The 20,072-nt window shown below is 36.5% G+C and overlaps 1 protein-coding gene across 3 annotated transcripts in view; it reads right to left on the minus strand.

Moving 5' to 3' along the window:
* LOC138711169 (protein FAM91A1) overlaps positions 1-6,970 on the minus strand; it is a 75,368-nt gene extending 68,398 nt beyond the window's left edge. For all 3 annotated transcript variants that reach the window (XR_011335353.1, XM_069842523.1, XM_069842522.1), the window contains exon 1: positions 6,768-6,970. Coding sequence is in view for 2 of the 3 variants with exons in the window: in XM_069842523.1 (XP_069698624.1) it covers positions 6,768-6,839 (72 nt within the window). In the remaining variant the exon portion in view is untranslated. The remainder of the gene's footprint in view (positions 1-6,767) is intronic.
* Between the last annotated feature and the right edge of the window lie 13,102 nt (positions 6,971-20,072).

Raw genomic sequence — 20,072 nt, forward strand, 5'->3', positions numbered from 1 at the left:
CAGGTATGACTTTAACCAGTGTGTCTTGTACTTTCATGTCACAAAATCTGATTTAATTCGGTGATATACAGAGCGTGTCCTCTCCTTGTAAGTCTGATTATTTTTCTATAAGAGGAACTGCCCCTTTACAGCAACACATTTAGACAAAATTTAAGTATAACTATATTCCTAAAAAATATATTTTTATGAAATTTTGTAGAAATAGGTCTACAAGTAGCACACAGATGTAATCAGAGTTTGTACACAAAAAAATATGCTACCTGTAACTCCTGTAAAAAGTTTAATAAAAATCTGTTATGTAGGAGAGAAGTTGTTAATTTTGTGTAAAGGGATAGTTCCTCTTATGGAAACGTAAACATAGTTTGTACACAAAAAATATGCTATCTGTAACTTCTGTACAATGGTTCATAAAAATCTATTATATAGGAGTTAAATTATTACTTTTATCTAAAATCATCGCTATAAAAGAGTAGTTCCTCTTACACATACATAACCAATGTTTACACACAAGAATACAGACTATGCTATCTGTAATTCCTGCACAAAATTTGGTAATAATCTGTTATATAGGAGAGAGTATAAAAAACTTTGTTTAAATACACACCCTACAAAAAAAGATAGTTCCCCTTAAGGAACTATAAATATAGTTTGTATACACAAAAAATATATGCTACCTGTAACTTCTGCATAATGTTTCATAAAAACAAAAGTTATTCATTTTATCTAAATTCACCCCTATACAGTGGCAGTTCCTCTTACACAAATGTAATCAGAGTTTTTACACAAAAAATTATACCTAGGTATGCTGCCTGTAACTCCTATATCTACATAATTTCATAAAAATCCGTCTGAATGGAGAAAAATTATTTTTGTCTAAAACCACCCCCTTTAAAGGAGTAATTCGTCTTACACAAACGTAATAAGAGTTTATACTAAAATATATATATATATATATATATATATATATATATATATATATATATATATATATATGCTACCTATAAGGACTGGCCAAAGTTTCTTAACAATCCGTTAGAATGCAGAGATGTTATTAATTCTGACCAGCTAGATTTGTGTTTTTGCACACTTTGCAACGTTTAGTCACTGGTTTGCAAATCTTTTCACAAAGGGCATCACTATATTATCATAACAGTGCTCAATTATTCATTTTGAGTGTTGTAGGTCTTTAAGTTTTGTAACAAAGACTTTGTCTTTCATTATTTCCCATACACTAAAAAATCACACTGCGTGAAATCTGGTGACCTTGGTGGCCACACGATTGTACTATACATTCCTATCTACTCTTGTAGATGTTCGTTAAAGAATGCACGCATATTTAATCCACAACGTGATGCTGCACCATCTTGTTGCTGCTTGAAACATGAGACTATTATTTAATTCTGACATATTTTCTTATCTCAACAGCCCGCTGATTCTCTGAAGCAAAATACAATAAATTATATCTCATCAAAATATTTTCGTATATTAAGTTAAGATCACTTTTTATTCCAAATCATACAACATTCTTCTATCTTATTCATCTTCGTTTAAGTCTTATAGCAATGTAAATATATTAAGTTAAATAGTCAACATCCTCCATGATCTCCTGTCAGAAATTGTTACTCAGAAGCAGTTCTTTCTGATTTCTTGGACAACTGGACAAATGCTAGAATTGAATCCACACCCGGCATTTTGCGACATGAATGACAAAAGAACTGAACTCTGGAACACATAAAATGTATAAGACTGCGAAAATATGTGTCAACCTGACACAGAAATTCTACAGCTTATGTCGCCCCCAGTGGTCTAGGGGTTAAGCACTTTCCTCTAGATGCAAATGTTGTGGATTCAAACCCGGTTGGGATTGATGGACTTTTCAGGATGCAAAAATCTGGACAGCAAGTCCTCTGGGTGAAGCTTCAAGTTGTGTGTCCCGTGTCAGACTTTTCCGGCACTTTAAAGACCTAAATTAGAGCCTCTGGACTAAATGTCTCCTCTCTCTCATCCTAGTATACTTTGTGACAAAACGTAACGGCCTTTTCTTATGAAAGAAAAGCCATAAATACCCAATCCTGCATTATTTTTGAAAGCATTTCTACTGTGGGCGACATCCCCTCCTTACAGCACTCATCCAAAGTATGTTGAAACAAATCGTGAGTGAAATCATCGATGAGGGTGTAAAGGAGTGTATGAGGGAAGGGTGTCATGTTCTGTCATTGAGTGTTGCATATTAGGTGGCCTTTGAGGTCATGAGCTTACCACTTGTCCCTCTGCTCCTGTCGATATGTAACTAAATTCCTTTTACTGAAACTTCCGCTAGAGGGGTACCTATGTCCTGGCATTGGAACTATGGGTTAAACGAATGAATACAACTTATAGGTATTGATCATTTTCCAAAACAGTCAAGGGTTGGTACTTGTAATATAGGGTTGTTGTTTCCCTGAATAAGTTACCTCTATGTTCTTTATCCAATCTACTAGTGGCTTGTGCAGCAAATGCTGCAAACTAAGTTCGTTAGACGTTCAAATAAAAACTTTTCAGATTTATTTTCAATGAAAAATACCAGAGATTTTGAAAGTCATTTGCTTCCATAATAATGAAACATACTCCCTCTGAATGGTTTTTTTTATGTCAAATACTTTTTCTTGAACCTATCCACCTTCAGTTTTTGAATTTCAACGCGAAAACGCAAGTAACAATGTTAGGACGATCAGTGGGTTTTTCATGTGGGAGTAAAGCAATAACTATTTCAGGTCATTGTGGATTGTAGGCGAAAGTTAAAAAAGTCAGGTTTGCTACGCTTTCGAACAATAGACATAGCATCTTGGTGTAGCTGCTGCACGTAGGGCTTGAAATGTAGAGGGTAAAATCATTTTATTCTGCTAAGAGATCTTGCTGAAATGATCGGGAGACTACAAAATTTTCTAGGCCTCTTATTTTATCAGTAAGTAATATCGTCTTTCCTTAGGAACTGTAATTTTTGTGCTCTCTCGAGTCAATAGTGAATTTACACCACACCACCATTAAATATATAAAAAAAAGACCCAACCCAACTTTATTAATAACTAGGCCCTATAAAAACATTTGATTTCTAATAACAATATTATTATCTTACGCAAGTTTTGTAGTTTATATATTAACATCATGGCATTAACTATAATAATAATAATTAATTTCTAATGGTAATAATGTCATAAAACTACCTCAAGTTTTGTAGATTTTAATATGCAATACACAGCTGTACAGAAAATTACACACTGCAGAATCAGGTGATCAGACCTGTAAATAATTTTTAATAGGCTTAAGTCTTGAAGCTTTAATAACCAACTGAATTTGAACTCTAAATATGTCAGCAATCCTGCAAGTCATAGCCTTCGTGTAATTGCTTATTGTTTATTGTAGTGTGTGTTTTGTTTTGTTTTGTTTTGAAATGCAAGTAGTTCTCAAAACTGACGAAAGATGGATTTTGGCTGTCAAAAAATCTGAAAGTTAGAATTTATAAAACAGTTATATTACGGGTTGTTCTTTATGGTTGTGAAACTTGGACTCTCACTCTGAGAGAGGAACATAGGTTAAGGGTGTTTGAGAATAAGGTGCTTAGGAAAATATTTGAGGCTAAGCGGGATGAAGTTACAGGAGAATGGAGAAAGTTACACAACGCAGAACTGCACGCATTGTATTCTTCACCTGACATAATTAGGAACATTAAATCCAGACGTTTGAGATGGGCAGGGCATGTAGCACGTATGGGCGAATCCAGAAATGCATATAGAGTGTTAGTTGGGAGACTGGAGGGAAAAAGACCTTTGGGGAGGCCGAGACGTAGATGGGAGGATAATATTAAAATGGATTTGAGGGAGGTGGGATATGATGATAGAGACTGGATTAATCTTGCACAGAATAGGGACCGATGGCGGGCTTATGTGAGGGCAGCAATGAACCTTAGGGTTCCTTAAAAGCCATTTGTAAGTAAGTAAAAATTATGTAGGAAAACTGAAATTTCACTGAAAACTACTATCTTTCTGAAAAACTTTGGGTTCCAAGCTTCAAAATAAGGGGTCATTTATTAACATCTGTTCAGCCGTAGTCCCGTAATTTCCATTACCAGTTCAAATTATATATAGGCTATAGATGTAGGTCTAAGTAAATTATTGGTGTGATATCTTTCACCACCACCACCACCACCAAAACAACCCCACTCCACCCCACCACCACCACCACCACCACTATTTGTGGTGTAGCAGTTCATGAAGGGCCAAGGTCGACTGCTGTCCTCACGTCCACATGTCTCACCAGAGGTGAACAATCATCCAACCAGTTGCAGGTATAATATGTGGTTGGCACGATGATCCTACCAGCCATTACAGCTGGCTTACAAACTCGTAATTGCTACTCACTGTAACTCACCAAAGTCATCATCATCTGATGATTTAGTCTAGTGAAATCCAATAATGGATGTGAAACTCTAATTTATTTCACCTCTAGTTTTTGCCTATCCCTCATGATTTACAATTTAGTGAAGAAATTTCGTACAACTGGATCATTATTGGATAAGAAACGAACATGTGTGAAGCATGTTTTCACTGAGGAGATGTTAGATGAAATTGGCCACCAACTAGAGAGAAGTCCTACGATATCATCTCGCCGTGTAACTCAATCATCTCGCTGTGTAGCTCAACAGGTAGGGGTTTCACAGTCGAAACAATTAAAATTAAAATCTTACAAAATTCGTGTAGTTCAGAGGTTAACGGAACTCGATTATCACAGCAGACTTAGGTTTTGCCTGTGGTTCCAAAAGTTAGTGTATGATGGACTACTTGACTCCACCTTAACTTTTTATAGCGACGAAGCATGGTTCCACTTCAGTGGTTAAGTGAACACTCACAACAATCGTTACTGGGACAGTGAAAATTCACACTGTTTTCACGAACAACTGCTACATGACATGAAAATAGAGGTATAGTGTGCAATGAGCGGACGAAGACAAATTGGCCCCATTTTCTTTGATGAAACAGTCAATGCACAAAGATATTCACAGTTCATACTACGTCCATTTTTAATCAGCTGAGTGAGGACGAAAAGTAGTATAGTTATTTCATGCAGAATGTCACAACTCACACTGCTCGATTGTCAATGACAGTCATTCAGGAAGTGTTTGATGACAGGGTGGTAAGACATGGATTATGGCCAGCTCGATCGCCAGATTTAAATTCTGCGATTTTTATTTATGGGGCACACTGAAAAGTAAAGTTTACGCGAATAATCCACATTCACTTGAGAAATTCAAAATATCCGGCATGAAATTCGAGCCATTTCGGAGAACGAACTGTGGCGAGCTGCTGGATTATGGCCAGCTCGATCGCCAGATTTAAATTCTGCGATTTTTATTTATGGGGCACACTGAAAAGTAAAGTTTACGCGAATAATCCACATTCACTTGAGAAACTCAAAATATCCGGCATGAAATTCGAGCCATTTCGGAGAACGAACTGCGGCGAGTTGCTGAACATGTCTTCAGGAGATGTGTAGCCTGCCAGATATCACAAGGACGTCATTTCGAACATGAATTGTGAATTCGCATATGGTAGCGTCATTACGTATGAATCAAATCAGCAGCTGTGAGTGCTGTTAGGAGTCTAGCCCTGGCTTGTTCACTCTGTACGGTAGACTCTAGAATTTTCCTCCTCGGCCGTCCCTTGAATTCATATCTGAGTATTATTATGCTAGTACTAGAACAGACGTCATTAAGTACAGTAATTGGCGTGGCTAACCTAATTAGGGTTGCAACAAATAGAGACATTGGTAGTGCCCTGGCAACCGGTTTTTGTTCAAAAGTGCGATAGGATCGTGTTACTAGACCAAACCTAACCTGAAAAGTGTTCGGTGAGCCAAGTGTTCTTTCATCTCTTGCCATGGAACTATTTCAATTTTGATAGGTTCAATTTCTGTGAAACTCCTGTCAACATAGGGTCACGCAGACAATTTGGTTGATGTGTGTTTAGTCTCACTGGCAGATCATCAGAGATGGAAGTAAAAATAAAAGAAAACATCTACAAATTCTACAAATACAGGAAGACAACAAGAATACTTAGATAACAATACAACTTTTTTTTTTTGGCAACATCAGTGATCATCTGATATGATTTTGAAATGCAGAGCGAAACGCACACAAGATCGAGACAAGAATGGAAGGAAAGAATTATTATTAGCATACATAGGGCTACGTTATGAAAAGGATTTGTATTCTATGTTATGGAATGATAGGCTATTAGTTCAAATTAACTTTTCCAAGGTTCCTCAGAATCTTAAAACTCAATTTTCTGTATACATGTATGAAGTTTTCCAAACGAAAATTGATTCAATTGAAATTTTATATACAATATTTTAACACAAATATCTGCATCAAACATGTATATTATGTGATGTGTTGGAACCCGGACGAATTACTCATCTCTTACAGTCCTTACATTAATATTAAAAAAAAATCAATAATTTTGCTGTCATGTGGTTTGACAAATGTAAACAATCCGAATTGGGCAGCATTCCCATTATCTTACATGTCTGATAAGAGTAATGCAATTTGCCAGTCTTAAAATTTTGTATAGCCATTACTTTACAATATCATACAACAAAAGTAGGAAATGTGTTATGAAAATGCATTCTAGAATCAAATGACAGTCCATAAAATATTTTTTTACTCGTACAAAATCTTGCCGTGACAGGTGAGACAGCTAATGGAAATAACATGTTTAGGATGTATTGCCTACCTGTTTAACATTAGCTGGAAGTTTTATCCATTGGTAATTTTGTCGAATATGAAATTCTACTTCACTGTTCATTGTAGTGATGTCAATTCTTTACCTACATTAGAAGAGAGGCATTTCAGATCTTTTTAGCACATGCCTATCGTTAATCTACCATTTTCTCTAATCGACATTGGATAGCGCTAGATTCTCGACATCTACATGGTTATTAGAATGTGAGGTGTGTGAATGCGGTCTCAATAAAATTCGCACCACCAGGGTGCAGGCTGTACAGCAATCCTTTTTATCCTCTCAGGCAGCAATCAAGTACAGTGACTGTGGTATGACGGTGCTACCAACATATTATAAGATTAAATGTAACTTGTCGCAGATAATCAAGAAGGCCGTGATCATTATCAAGACTGACGTCTTTGAACTGAGCAACTTCGGTGCTGACGACGACGACCTTCTTCATTTGTAGTATTGTTATTGTTCCGGCTTCAAATAAGCCTTGACAATTCTTTTTTCAGAATATATTGGTGTCATTCATCATGATCAGCAACTCAAATACTGTATAAGTTACTGCTATACTATTTTACATTAAAATATGTTTTGGAGTCCTGTGTTTATGATACATTGCTGGATTATAATTTGCAAGATTTGTTTATATATTTGTATATTTGTTTTCATTTTCATTAGCAATATGATAAACATTTTTTGAAACTATTCTGATATATTCAAGTATAGTTCATATTTCAAGGTCATCATGTTGTATAAAAATCATATCCACCGATAATCTTCCAGGTTTTTGCCCACTTATCTATTAACTGAAGATGTTGCTGTACAACTCTAGATAGTATGTTTATTTTTCGGCTGAAGATGACAGTGTCATCAGCATACATTGCCAATTGCGTGGCATTATAATGAGGAATATCTGATGTATGTAAATTGAAGAGCGTGGGAGCCATCACTGAACCTTGAGGAACACTTGATGAAATATGTTTAATTGGAGAGTATGCCTTACGTACTCTGACTCTGAATTTATGATTAGAGAGAAATAAAGAAATTATGGATATGAGATTATCCGAAATCTGTAGAAGGATGAGCTTTGCTATGAGTCATTATTTCTTTGCTATTTGTACTATTATCGTACATTGTACGCTTAAGTTGTCTGTATTTTTCTGGCCAAAAGAGAAAGGTAAACATTTTAATACATATATAATATTGGAAATCTCAGATTCTCCATACATATAATATCCTATACTGTGGTCATGAAGTAATTTTAATATAATATTTCGTTCTTCAGCAGTGGTTGGTTTTATTTTTAATTGTCCTTGAGCTAAATACTGTACAGAAGTATAATTATGAAATTGTGTCTTAAATAATTTCATTAGTTCTTCCATATCTTTATTGTATTGCAAATGATTGGTGGTGGTTTCTTGGTTTTAGGCACATTTATACTTGTGCCAGGTGTAGTAGTTTCGGGAGTAATACTTGAATGCTCCATTTGTTCAGAAGTATTCAGCACTTCATATGCATTGTTGGTTTCAATTGGCTGTGATTCAGTGGCGGCTCCTGCATATTTCTTAAGAGGAGAAAGAAATTAACAGAACTAAATGACACCTTCTTGAATGAAACATGCTACAAATTAGCCTACATGCATACATGTAAGACCAGGTAGTGTTGGGGTTGGCCTTCCCTTCTGTATAGCAATAATCTGTTCTTGTAAACTGTGTTTCCTAAATTGTCCAAAATATATTGTGATTTCACTTCCATTCATTGTTGAATAATTGCACAAATTAACAATTACAAGGAAATTCACAACCTTGTAGCATTTTTCGAGCTCACTACAGCATCACACGTGTTGGAAGAGACCAGCTACTAACTCGTAACCGGAACCGTTTTACGGAAATGGGAATGGGAATGGGAAATAATCTGAGGAAAGCGAGAACACTGCACCCACCCACGTGGTCTGTATTGCCACATGTGCATTTTAAAAGTTCAGTATCACATGCTTTTGAAGGATGTCAGTTCTTGTAAAGTCATACTACCATTATTGTTCAAAGCTGCCGGTGGCCGATTAATTTTTTATGTTAAAAATGATGTAGTTTGGAGTACCTACTTTCAGTTTCAAATATATTTGTACAAAACTGACAACTTGGCTGTTGCCCTGTCTAGTAAACAATGAATAGACGTGAATTTCAGGGGCCAACTACGTAAAACTACTTCCTCTTTGTTTTACATAAACCCAACTTTAACTTTCAAATATTCACGAAAGTTTCAAACCATGAATAGTAGCCTATATAAAGTGCAATGAATAATATTTTTGATTTATAAATAAAAAATAGTTTACATAGTGTCTTTCATAGCGTTGCGTTAAAACTGTTTTTGTTGTGTCTCCTCCTAGGTGTTATAGTCTGGTTGAATGCAACATCGTTAGATGGCAGCGGTTGCGAGATTGCTGCACGACCAGTCGGTTTCTATTTCCCGCCCATGACTGATTCAGAGGAGGATCTCTTCCCTCTCCGTTCATTTACTTGCTTTAAAACTCTGCTTCTTTCTCTGGCCGCTAGTGCGCTGTTGTCTATGGTGTTAACTGCAGTAGAGGAGGAATGGAGTGCCTTTCCTCCACACAGAAAATCTCGCATCTTTCTCACAGTTTTCTACAGCACATGAGCGCGCGTCGTTTAAAACTCGATCAACCGAGTTTTTCTTATAGCTGTGAACTTAAAAATTATCGAATCTTCCTCGAATTTCAAGGCACATATTTTATTTGGTATTTACTTTCAAAAGAAGAAAATGTGAGGAGGACGTTCCTCCCTTCCCTCACCCGAGGAACCGCCACTGCTATGATTCATGATGTTTGGCTTTACTTGTTTTAGCTGGTAATTGGAAACCATCTTCAAGTTGTTGTCCTTGTCTTCGTTTACCTCTCTGGTGATAAAGCTTTTCATATTGGTCTACTAAACTATCGAGAAAAGCAGTGCTGATCTGACGTTCTGTTCCTACTTCACTTATGAGATTACATTCAAACAGGATACCCTATTGACATAAATCTTGGTTAGTGTATTGCTTGAAATGGTATTCCTTTTTCTCTGCATCTCTCTTTGAAATATGGTGTTTGATCATAGGCCGACATTGTGAAAAATGTTCAGACCGAAATTGTTATAATTTTAACAAATCACAAAATAAATACATTTTATAACTATTTAATTGTTTGTAGTAACACTAATAAACAAAAAACACTATTAACTTAAGAAAATAAAAACAGTAATTATTGTAAAACCAACAAATTCTCAACTTTCACTATTTCAGTTCGAATTTCGCGGTTGCTAACAATGATCTATCTTCGATGCTGAGCAGAGAGAGTAGTGAAGTAGTTTCTATTCGCGCCCTCTAGGTGGTGCACGCAGCACATAAGCGTAACTTTCGTATACAGTCACTGCACTTTCGTACAGTGAGCTCTTAGTATAGAGCTCACTGCTTTCGTACGGCTCAACGAGTTAGAAAGAGAAGACTATAGAGTGGTCATGTTGTCCTGTACAGCGCTCTTTGCGGTGCCACCGCGAAACACGGCAGATCTGAGCTAAGCGCCCACCTTTGTAAAAATTCGTCTGCTTACAATGTTGTATAACGGAGGTAAGAGGCCCAAAAAAACGAAGAAAAAACATGCCTGTTGTGTGTGCTGCATATAACTGCAATGTCAAAAGGAAAAAGACAACTGATATATCATATTTCATGTAAATTTTATGAAGTTAAGTCCATAGTTTTGTTAATTGGCAGCATTTTTTTTCATGCATAAATGTGTAACAACGCCCGGCATAAACAAAATAAATGGTTCACTAGTAGTGTACTTAAACTAAATACGGATAAAACCAATACAATTCCGTTTCAGACCCAGTGAAAAACAAATAGCAAGACAATATTAAAACTGTATTTCGTCACCGGCATCCTTTATTTCTGCTCCTTCTGTCCTTACTGCTTATACAAGAAGACGATGAGCTGTAGCTTATAAGAAGTAGGCCTATTTCGAAGACAAACGATTAATCAAATAAATGGTTCACTAGTAATAAAGTTAAACTAAATACGGATAAAACCGCTATAATTCCGTTTCAAACCTAGTAATAGCAATCAAATATTAAAATTGTATTTCGACACTCGCATCCAAAATAACGCAAAACTCTGGGGTAGGTCGTATTGTTGTTAGTATTTTGACTGGAAGGACATGAAAGAACATAATTGAGCACCCACGTGCAATAATGGGGTAAGTATGAATATATTTCGTAACTACTTACCCCATTATTGTACGTGGGTGCTCAATTATACACTAATAATTATCTGTGGTGCCACAGCCCTTGAAAGGCCCAGACAGACCAGCCGGCTGTTGGCCTCACGTTCACATTTCGATAATAATTATACTTTACTGTAACAAAAAAACTGAAAGCGTGTTGTGTCATGTTTCACCCACGTTACAAGCTTGCAGGTAAAGGTTGTTTACTACAGACAGGGCCTACTTTCATTCTATATCTTATGGTATAGTAAATAGTTTTGCAACGTGTAGAGACTGGGAAAACAATTTAATAAAATCATCCGAATCATACTCGTTCATTTTATAGGCAATCTTGCAGGTCGCATTTAAAAGAACCTAGGAATATTAACATTTTCTTCAGTATATTTGCTAGGACTTCTTGTCATACTACATGACAATTTTGCTTAGGTTATTGTTTTAAGCATTCCTTCTAGGAATAGCTCAAGTGTTTTAAATTTAGCGTACATAAGTTAGATTAAGTTCCTAGCACGTATTTGACGAAATACTAGGTTTTTCCACTTTAGTTTAACTGATTTATGCAAACGAAATTAAGATAGCTGACGATTCTAATGTCGGTTATCACCACGCCCACTTTGTTTTGGGCGCATAAGTTCATTACCGACGGGCGTTCAATTTTCTTCAAACATGGCGGCGCAATGACCACTCTATATCTTTCTCTTTCTAACTCGTTGGTACGGCTAGAGTATCGCCATTTTTATTGCAGCTCGCGCTATTTGCCGTATACAGTAATAAGGAAATGAATGTAGCTTAAATCAGAATAAAATATTTTTAATTTTTAAAGGCCACGGACACTGGCCTAAATTAAGTTTTATTTTAAATGTTTCTATCCCAAGCGTGTTGAAATTGAATAACAATGGCGACCGATTGCACTACTCTGGGTATCCACAGATTCTACTCGTACTTTCGTAGCCAGAAAGGTTAACTTTCCTTTTAACTTCTACAGGGCGAATAAATAACCCCAGATTTTAATGTTTGTGAATGGCTCACATTTTTTAAATTTTGTGACAGGATCCAAATTTTTATTCCGAATGAATGACCCTAGATTTTTATTTATATGCAACAACCCCAGATTTATTTTATGGACGACCAGATATTTATTTTTGTGAATTAACCCAGATTTCTTATATTTGTGGATGACATAAGATTAAAAATTTTTGATACCGGTAAACGACCCCAGATGTTTTTTAATTTTGTGAATGATATCAGATTATTTGCCTTTGTCAAATTACCTCAGATTTTTATTTTTTTTATGACCCCACATTTTTCACTTTCGCTTAATGATCCCAGATTTCTTGCTTGTTTACTGATACACGTTTCTAATAACAGTATTATATAAAAAGTAAAACTAAGTACATTTTATAGTAGATAGTGTCACAGTCCAGTATATACAGTCACGAAGCTCAATATGTAATAAATATGCATCCATAGATAGTTGCTAACCACTAGGATCGCTACTATCGCCTCATTACAGACAATGCGAAATAGTACCTGCACAGTCTATTGTTCCTAGCAACCTCACAACTCAAGCTTCGTGACTGTATATATTAGACTGTGGTAGTATTATGAGTACCTATGACAACAATTTTTAGTTATCAAGGTATGGTGACTGAACAGAAAGAGGGATCATGTAGTTATAGTGGGCGGGCCAGGTAATAACATTGATAACAATCATAACTATTGTATTGAAAAAGATGTCAACAACTACATGAGTACATGTAAATTTGTACCTCATTTCCACTGCAAAAACATGAAGGACTACACGAACAGGTGGGAGGGATAAATAAGGATATCTAGACGAGGTCGTGAGGAAGAGTCAAAGAGAAAGAATCTTACACAAATATTTTTTGTAACGACTTTTCTTTTCTCGTTCCTTTCTGAATACTTATATTTTCGTAAACAGATTTACAAAATTTAAGAAAACATACTGCATAGTTACAATTTAACATTAGTTTAAAGAACGATATTAGATACAGTATCTCACGCTGTTCAATATCCAGTATTTCTGTATGTATACCGAAAAGGACGTGTGCGAAAGTTATGTATAACATGCTAAAGGGACACATGGTTCTTGTCGATTAGGCAGGATGGGATTAAATAATTAGCACGACTCAATTACACTCTTTTAAAATGTAAAATAGTTTATTTGTACCCCGCATTTTGTGACAAAAATAATGAAAGGAAGTCAGAAAGTAAGATGCCCAAAGTTATGATGTTTTTTTTTTATCTCGGTGATATTTATATATCAGAATTTGCTTCCAGTTGGTTGATAAACCGAGCTTACAAATAAAACGCCACATCTTGCCAACAAGTAGTTGGTACATATCCCACTTTTAGCCCAGCGTTATTGTTTATCATCGTCTCATTCGATTTCATTAGATCGGTTACATGAAATATGTTGCTTCCACTTGGTTTGCAATTGTTTGTGGATTGAGCAGTAAGTTAAGTTCGTTTTGAGTGAATTAATCATTCTAAAATGTATTGTCGGTTAATTCTGCAGTTCTGACATGTTGGAAAAAACTCCTTCCACTAATGATTCCCATATATACTGGGTGTTCATTTCAAAGTGTGTCATGACGTCACTGTTGTGAGTTAGCGATTTGAAGCGAGTTTTAGCTTTTATGTCAGAGAAGTTGTCTATTAATCAAGGCGTTCAATCTGAACCTGAGAACGTGTACGGTATAACTTGAACGTCGTAGCAACAGATGGCGGTCTGTACGGTCTGTGTGCTACCATAACCTCTTTCGAACTGTGTTTTGCGCGGCCAAATCGTACGCAGGGTATTTGTTATCATCGGTTGCGTACGGCAACATTCCACAATACAAATCAAATGCTCCGTGTCCATGTTGACCGTCGAAGTTAATGTCAACAAATACGTAAGTAATCGTCTTAACTCTCTCCACATATCCCGACAGTAAGAAAATATCCACCTCAGTACATGTTTCCAAACAGTTCACATTCCTGCCACTACCGGCGTCACGGTACGTATCGGTAAGTATTCTTCAGAATGAACGCCTTACTTGCTAGGTAACGTCTCTGACACATAGGTAATACACCTTTGCGGAAGTGTAGGAAGATTGAATTCTCTAGGCTCATCGACTAGCCAAATGACGGCATACAGCGAGCCATGACACACTTTGAACTGAACACCCAGTATGTTTATGTATTGATCACGTATTTCTGCAAATTATTAAATAAAATAAATAATACTACCATATCATAATATTCAAATTGTTTTCGAACAAAAATTATTAAAGGTTTCAAGCATTTTTCACCAATCGACAAGAACTCAAAACTTGAATTTCAGGGACAGAAATCACTTCAAAATAATATAAATTCGCAATGCCTGATAGCACTGCAACCAGCACAACAGATGCGTGGAAGAAGTTGCCGCTATAACAAGGCATATTTCATTATACAGAACGCCTTGCACAAGCGACAACCGGCGAAACACTCTTATCAGTGAAGTAGTCGCCAAAGTTAGGCGTATTAGCGTTTTTTTTAAATTTAGACCGACCAGAGGCCGTTTACCAAAGTTATCTTTGTTTTCTGTTTACTTTTTCGTTTGTTTTCTTTGTTTTACCAAAGTTATCTTTGTTTTCTGTTTACTTTTTCGTTTGTTTTCTTTGTTTTACTTACACTAATGCAAACACAACATCCATGCCCGAGGCGGGACTCGAACCCACAACCCTTCGGACCAAGCGATAGAGACATGCCGTGCCCCTACCGCTTGAGCCATCCGGACCGGCCGTTCGGAACTTTATTTTCTGACTTTCCTCTCAAAATAAAAACCAGACTACAGGTCCTTCTTCCAATTAGCTCTGTACACCAAACATAGTACCAATACCAATTAGCTATCATCAGCTTGTACTTCACACACAATATATGTTAGTATGGAATGTTTCCGTCCTGGAGGAACCAAATTACATGAGCCTGTTTCCAAAACACACTCCAGCTTTAAACCGAAAATTTGATGTCTCAGCTCCGATAAGAAGTGTGTGTAGAATTCAGATTAGCACCAATTCATATTAAAGTATTGTACTTATTACACCTTCCTAATAAGAGCAAAACCGTTCCTCATGCAAATAAATGAGTAGAACAATCTGTCTGAGGTACGTCAATTGATTACTAGAAAAGAACATGTGCTTGGTGTGATCTGAACATTAAGGACCCAATTCATAGTCAACACTTATCGTAAGGAAACCCTTAAGCAGTTGCTTACAATAATTTCCAATTCATAAATCCCACTGAAGTGAACACTTATTCAAATAAGGTAGCTTGTCAGCTTACTCAAGTGTTTCCTCATTTTTATTGTAATCAGTTGATTAGATATGCAATGGGAGATGATTATGACTTTATTGAATTTATTGAGTTGTATAATGCAAATGAAAATGAACATGTGTCTCGGCAAAATAAAAGATATATCAGAAATATGGAAAATCCTTTAGAGATGTACAATGACCAACAATTTAGGAGGAGATACCGTTTCAACAAGAACACTGTTGTGGATATTCTCGTGCCTCTTATTGAAAACCACAATACAACCATGAGAGACTTACAAATTGAACCACTGTGAAAATACTGGTTGCTTTCAGATTTTATGCTTCAGCATCATTTCAGGTAGACTTGTGTAATAATACAACAATAACTGATGATAATGTAATAATAATAATAATAATAATAATAATAATAATAATAATAATAATAATAATAATAACTTATTTTTGTAACGCATAAAGCTATTCTGGTTTTCTTATTATTTTGCAGTTAGTTTGTGCAGATTTATATTTATATTTCATAACTAGTTCTCTTAGCTCACTTCTTTCTTCTTCTGTAAACTGCTTTCTCATCATTTTATATAATTTTTAGCTCTGTAATATTTACTTCTGTATTTGTTTACGATAATAATGCAACAACAATTTGAAGGCGCTGGAAAACAACTGAATGTGCGAAAGCACTCACGTCTAGCCATGTTGCCATATTTCTTTCGATGTCAAGGGAATGCTCAATGCATATGAAAGAGTAGCGTCTCTGCAATACGATCTGAAATAAGTGCTAAGGAAACGTTCATTACTTAAGTATTTCCTCATTTTATAAGGGACTACTATGAATTCGACCCTAAGTCTGTATGTACATTTTGTTTGAAACAATAGCAACAATGTCACATAAAATGGAACAGGATGTGTTGTACAAGTATCAACGCCAGCACGAAAATTGTTGTCCGTTTCACAGTCACAAGACAAAACAAGTTTGTCAATTCGTCTAGATGTGATCGATACAATACTAAATGGGAGTGTCTTAGCCAAGCGACAAAAATGATGTTTTATACTAAAGTACAAGGTGAGCCAATCGAACGGGCCATTTAACAAAAATTAACAATTATTGCACTGATTACTTTGAAACGAAACTTTAACTTTACATCTAAAGTAAAGACTACACATTAGCATTTACCTGTATCTCATGAAATTCTAAATTTCTGAACACTACATCCCGCAGATGTCCCGCGCCGTGGCGTCGTGGTCTAAGGCATCCTGCCTAGGACTCGCGTTACGTAATGCGCGCTGGTTCCAGTCATCATGGGGGAAGAAATTTTCTCATGAAATTCTGGCCAGTGTATGGGACCGGTGCCCACCCAGCATCGTGATGCACTTGGGGAGCTACGATAGGTAGGGAAATCCGGTTGCGAAAGCCAGCTATAACGGCTAGGGGGATCATTGTGCTAACCACACGATACCTCCATTCCGGTTGGATGATCGTCCACCTCTGCTTCGGCATGTTGGCGTGAGGCCAGCAGCCGGTTGGCCGGTCTGGGCTCTTCACGGGCTGTAGCGCCACAGATTATTATTATTATTATTATTATTATTATTATTATTATTATTATTATTATTATTATTATTATTACATCCCGCAGATGGGACCCATTTCGTTGCACACATTCTTCAAGTATAAGTTGTATGTTCCCCATTACACGACGCAACATGTCCACAGGAATTTCAGCAACTTCATGGCGAATTTTTTGTTTGAGTCCTTCGATGTTCTGTGGAGGTGGATTTTTGAAGATCATACTCTTCAAATATCCCCATAAGAAAAAATCGCATGCTGTCAAGTCTGGAGATCTCGCAGACCATGAAATGTCTCCATATCTTGAGACAATGTGGTTTGGAAATAAACGTCTGACTGCATCCATGGAGCGTGTAGCCTTGTGTCTGGTCGCACCATCCTGTTGAAACCACGTGTCTCTATTGATGAGAGGATTATTGGCAAACTCTTAAAATTAACATTAAAAATTACGTAGCAAAAAAAAAAAAAACTGAAGCATTGACTCCAGTGTATAATAAAATTATCTCTTCTCTTTTTGTGGAGACAAACATTCTTGAATCACTCGCACATATCGCTGTGATGTTACAGTAACAGATGTCCCATTATTGTCCTCGAAGGAATAAGTACCGATAATTTCAAATGAAGCTACTGCACACCAAACTGTGACTTTGACACTGTGCAATGGTTCCTCGTGCATTTCATAAGGGTTAGTTGGTTACCAGTATCGAAAGTTTTGCTTAGTGACTTATCCAGAAAGCTTCATCGACATATTGTGAACAATGTCTTCGTTAATATTTAGATCCAAGAATTGTTGGCAAACGGTTTTCTTTTAATGTTTGCACTACTTGAATGCATGTGTAAGTCCTTATGAAGAATTCTTCGTATACTGATGTTTGACAAGCCAAGTGAAATTGCATGACGACGGGCAGAACGTTTAGGACTACGGATCATAGCAACTCTTAAGACTGGTTCACAATAAACCGGGAACGGAAACGGCAACGAGAACGAGAACGGAAATAATGTTAAAATAAATGTATTTAAATGTGAGCGTTCACAATAGTTAATTGTGAATCCTCACATTTAAATACATTTATTTTAACAATATTTCCGTTCTCGTTCTCGTTGCCGTTTCCGTTCCAGGTTTATTGTGGACCAGCCTTTACGGTGTTGATGTTTTCCGGGGTACGTACAGATCTTTGCTTACCTGGAGACTTCTTCTTTAACGCAGAACCAATTACTTCAAAGTTATGAATCCAGATTTGTATTGCATGGGCTGATGGTATCGGATCATTGTGATGGATATTGTAATGACGTCGAAATAGCCGTTGTGTAGCAATGAAACTATAATTATTTTTGTAATATGCCTTAAGAGCAAAAGCACGTTGTTCACCCGTCCAACGATCCATTATAAACAAATGCTATCGAATGAAGAATAGATTGTTGCATGAAACAAGTAAAATACCCGACAACAGTCGAAAATACACGAATCTGAAAATCGCCCGTTTCATTGGCTCACCTTGTACTCGTATAAGCTGTAAATGTTAATTTAAAGTGAAACGAATACATTTATTGTTTGGTCATTGACTGACATCAAGACATGTTCACCGTTATGTTTGTAAATATACAGAGTGACCCAGTGGGATATGACGGTTTTTAGAACGCTGCCGTTTCTAGCGGTTTTGTGTGGGGGAAACACAATTGGTTGCTATGTAACCTTCATAACATGCATTTTTGATTTTCAGTGTAGTTCACGACATTATGGCGAACTGGACGGTGGCAGAACGTGTCTTTACAGTGACTGCATTTATAGAGTCAAAATCCATCACGGACGTCCAAAGACGATTTCAACTTCATTTTAGTGTCCCACGGCATGGAAGAGTACCTTCACGTAACACTATACTGAAGTGGATGCGTAAATTTAATGAGACCGGCAGTCTGCGTAATGAGTTCGTTGGTAGTGCAAGAAAAGTCCGCACGCCGGAAAACATCGAGAGAGTACGGGAAGCAGTGATCAGAAGTTCACAGCGTTCTGCAAGGCAGCAGGCAGTTGCATTGAATTTATCGCGCACAAGCGTTTGCCGTATTCTGCACGAGGACCTAAAATTCCACCCGTATAAAATTCAAATGGTGAACTGTGTGCGTGATGCTGATTAACCTGCTCGGTTGGCATTTTGCAGACAGTTTCTTGCAATCTTGAATGCAGATCCAGGCATGCTTAACAAACTAATTTTGTCGGACGAGGCACACTTTCACCTGTCTGGAGCAGTTAACAAACAGAATTTCCGGTACCGGAGTGACAGCCAACCAAAGGCAGTGCACGAAAAATCATTGAATAGCCCCAAGGTTACAGCAGCGAATAGGGATTATAAAGAATGGACACTTCGCGTCGGTACCTTTGATGTAGCCGGACCGATTTCAATGACTTTCAAGCCTGCTAGAGCGTCAGATTCTGCTTTCTCCCTAGAGTTGGCGCTGACATCACACCAGCTAGCAGTCGACACAGCGGAAATATAACACATACAATTAATACATCTAGGTACATTATGTACTCAAATAAAATAAATTGGATCCATAAAATAATAAATCCGTCATTAACTGTAATGTCTAGACTCTAGAGTTCCTTTATAATGAGAGTTCAGACGTTGACCCCAACAACAATTAAAATATGTAATGATTTGATAGCGCTGAAAATGGAAAAACAAAACTCTTACGAGAAGTAAAACCATATACCTATATTATATTATATTATATACAAATATTAAACGAATTCGATACTTAATTTTGTAATGTATTACATTATTTTATAATATAATTTATGATATCTGAAATATAAAATATTATTATTACAATTAGTTTGTCACTGAGAAATAAGGAAAAGCTGTTAACTTGAATTTATTTGAAGCAAAGCGTTACTGAATTATGCAATAAGGTAGGCGATGTTTGGATCCTGTGCCTTAATTCTATTCTCAACTAGTGGCTTGTGCAGCAAATGCTGCTGCAAACTAAGTTCGTTAGACGTTCAAATAAAAATTTTTCAGATTTATTTTCAATGAAGAATACTTGTCTTTTTGATAGTTATTTGCTTCCATAATAAAGAAACATACTCCCTCTGAATGGATTTTTTTTAGGCCAAATACTTTTTCTTGAACCTATCCAACTTCAGTTTTTGAGTTTCAACGCGA

The sequence above is a fragment of the Periplaneta americana genome, chromosome 12 (assembly GCF_040183065.1).
Source record: "Periplaneta americana isolate PAMFEO1 chromosome 12, P.americana_PAMFEO1_priV1, whole genome shotgun sequence".
In the NCBI taxonomy this organism is placed as follows: domain Eukaryota; kingdom Metazoa; phylum Arthropoda; class Insecta; order Blattodea; family Blattidae; genus Periplaneta; species Periplaneta americana.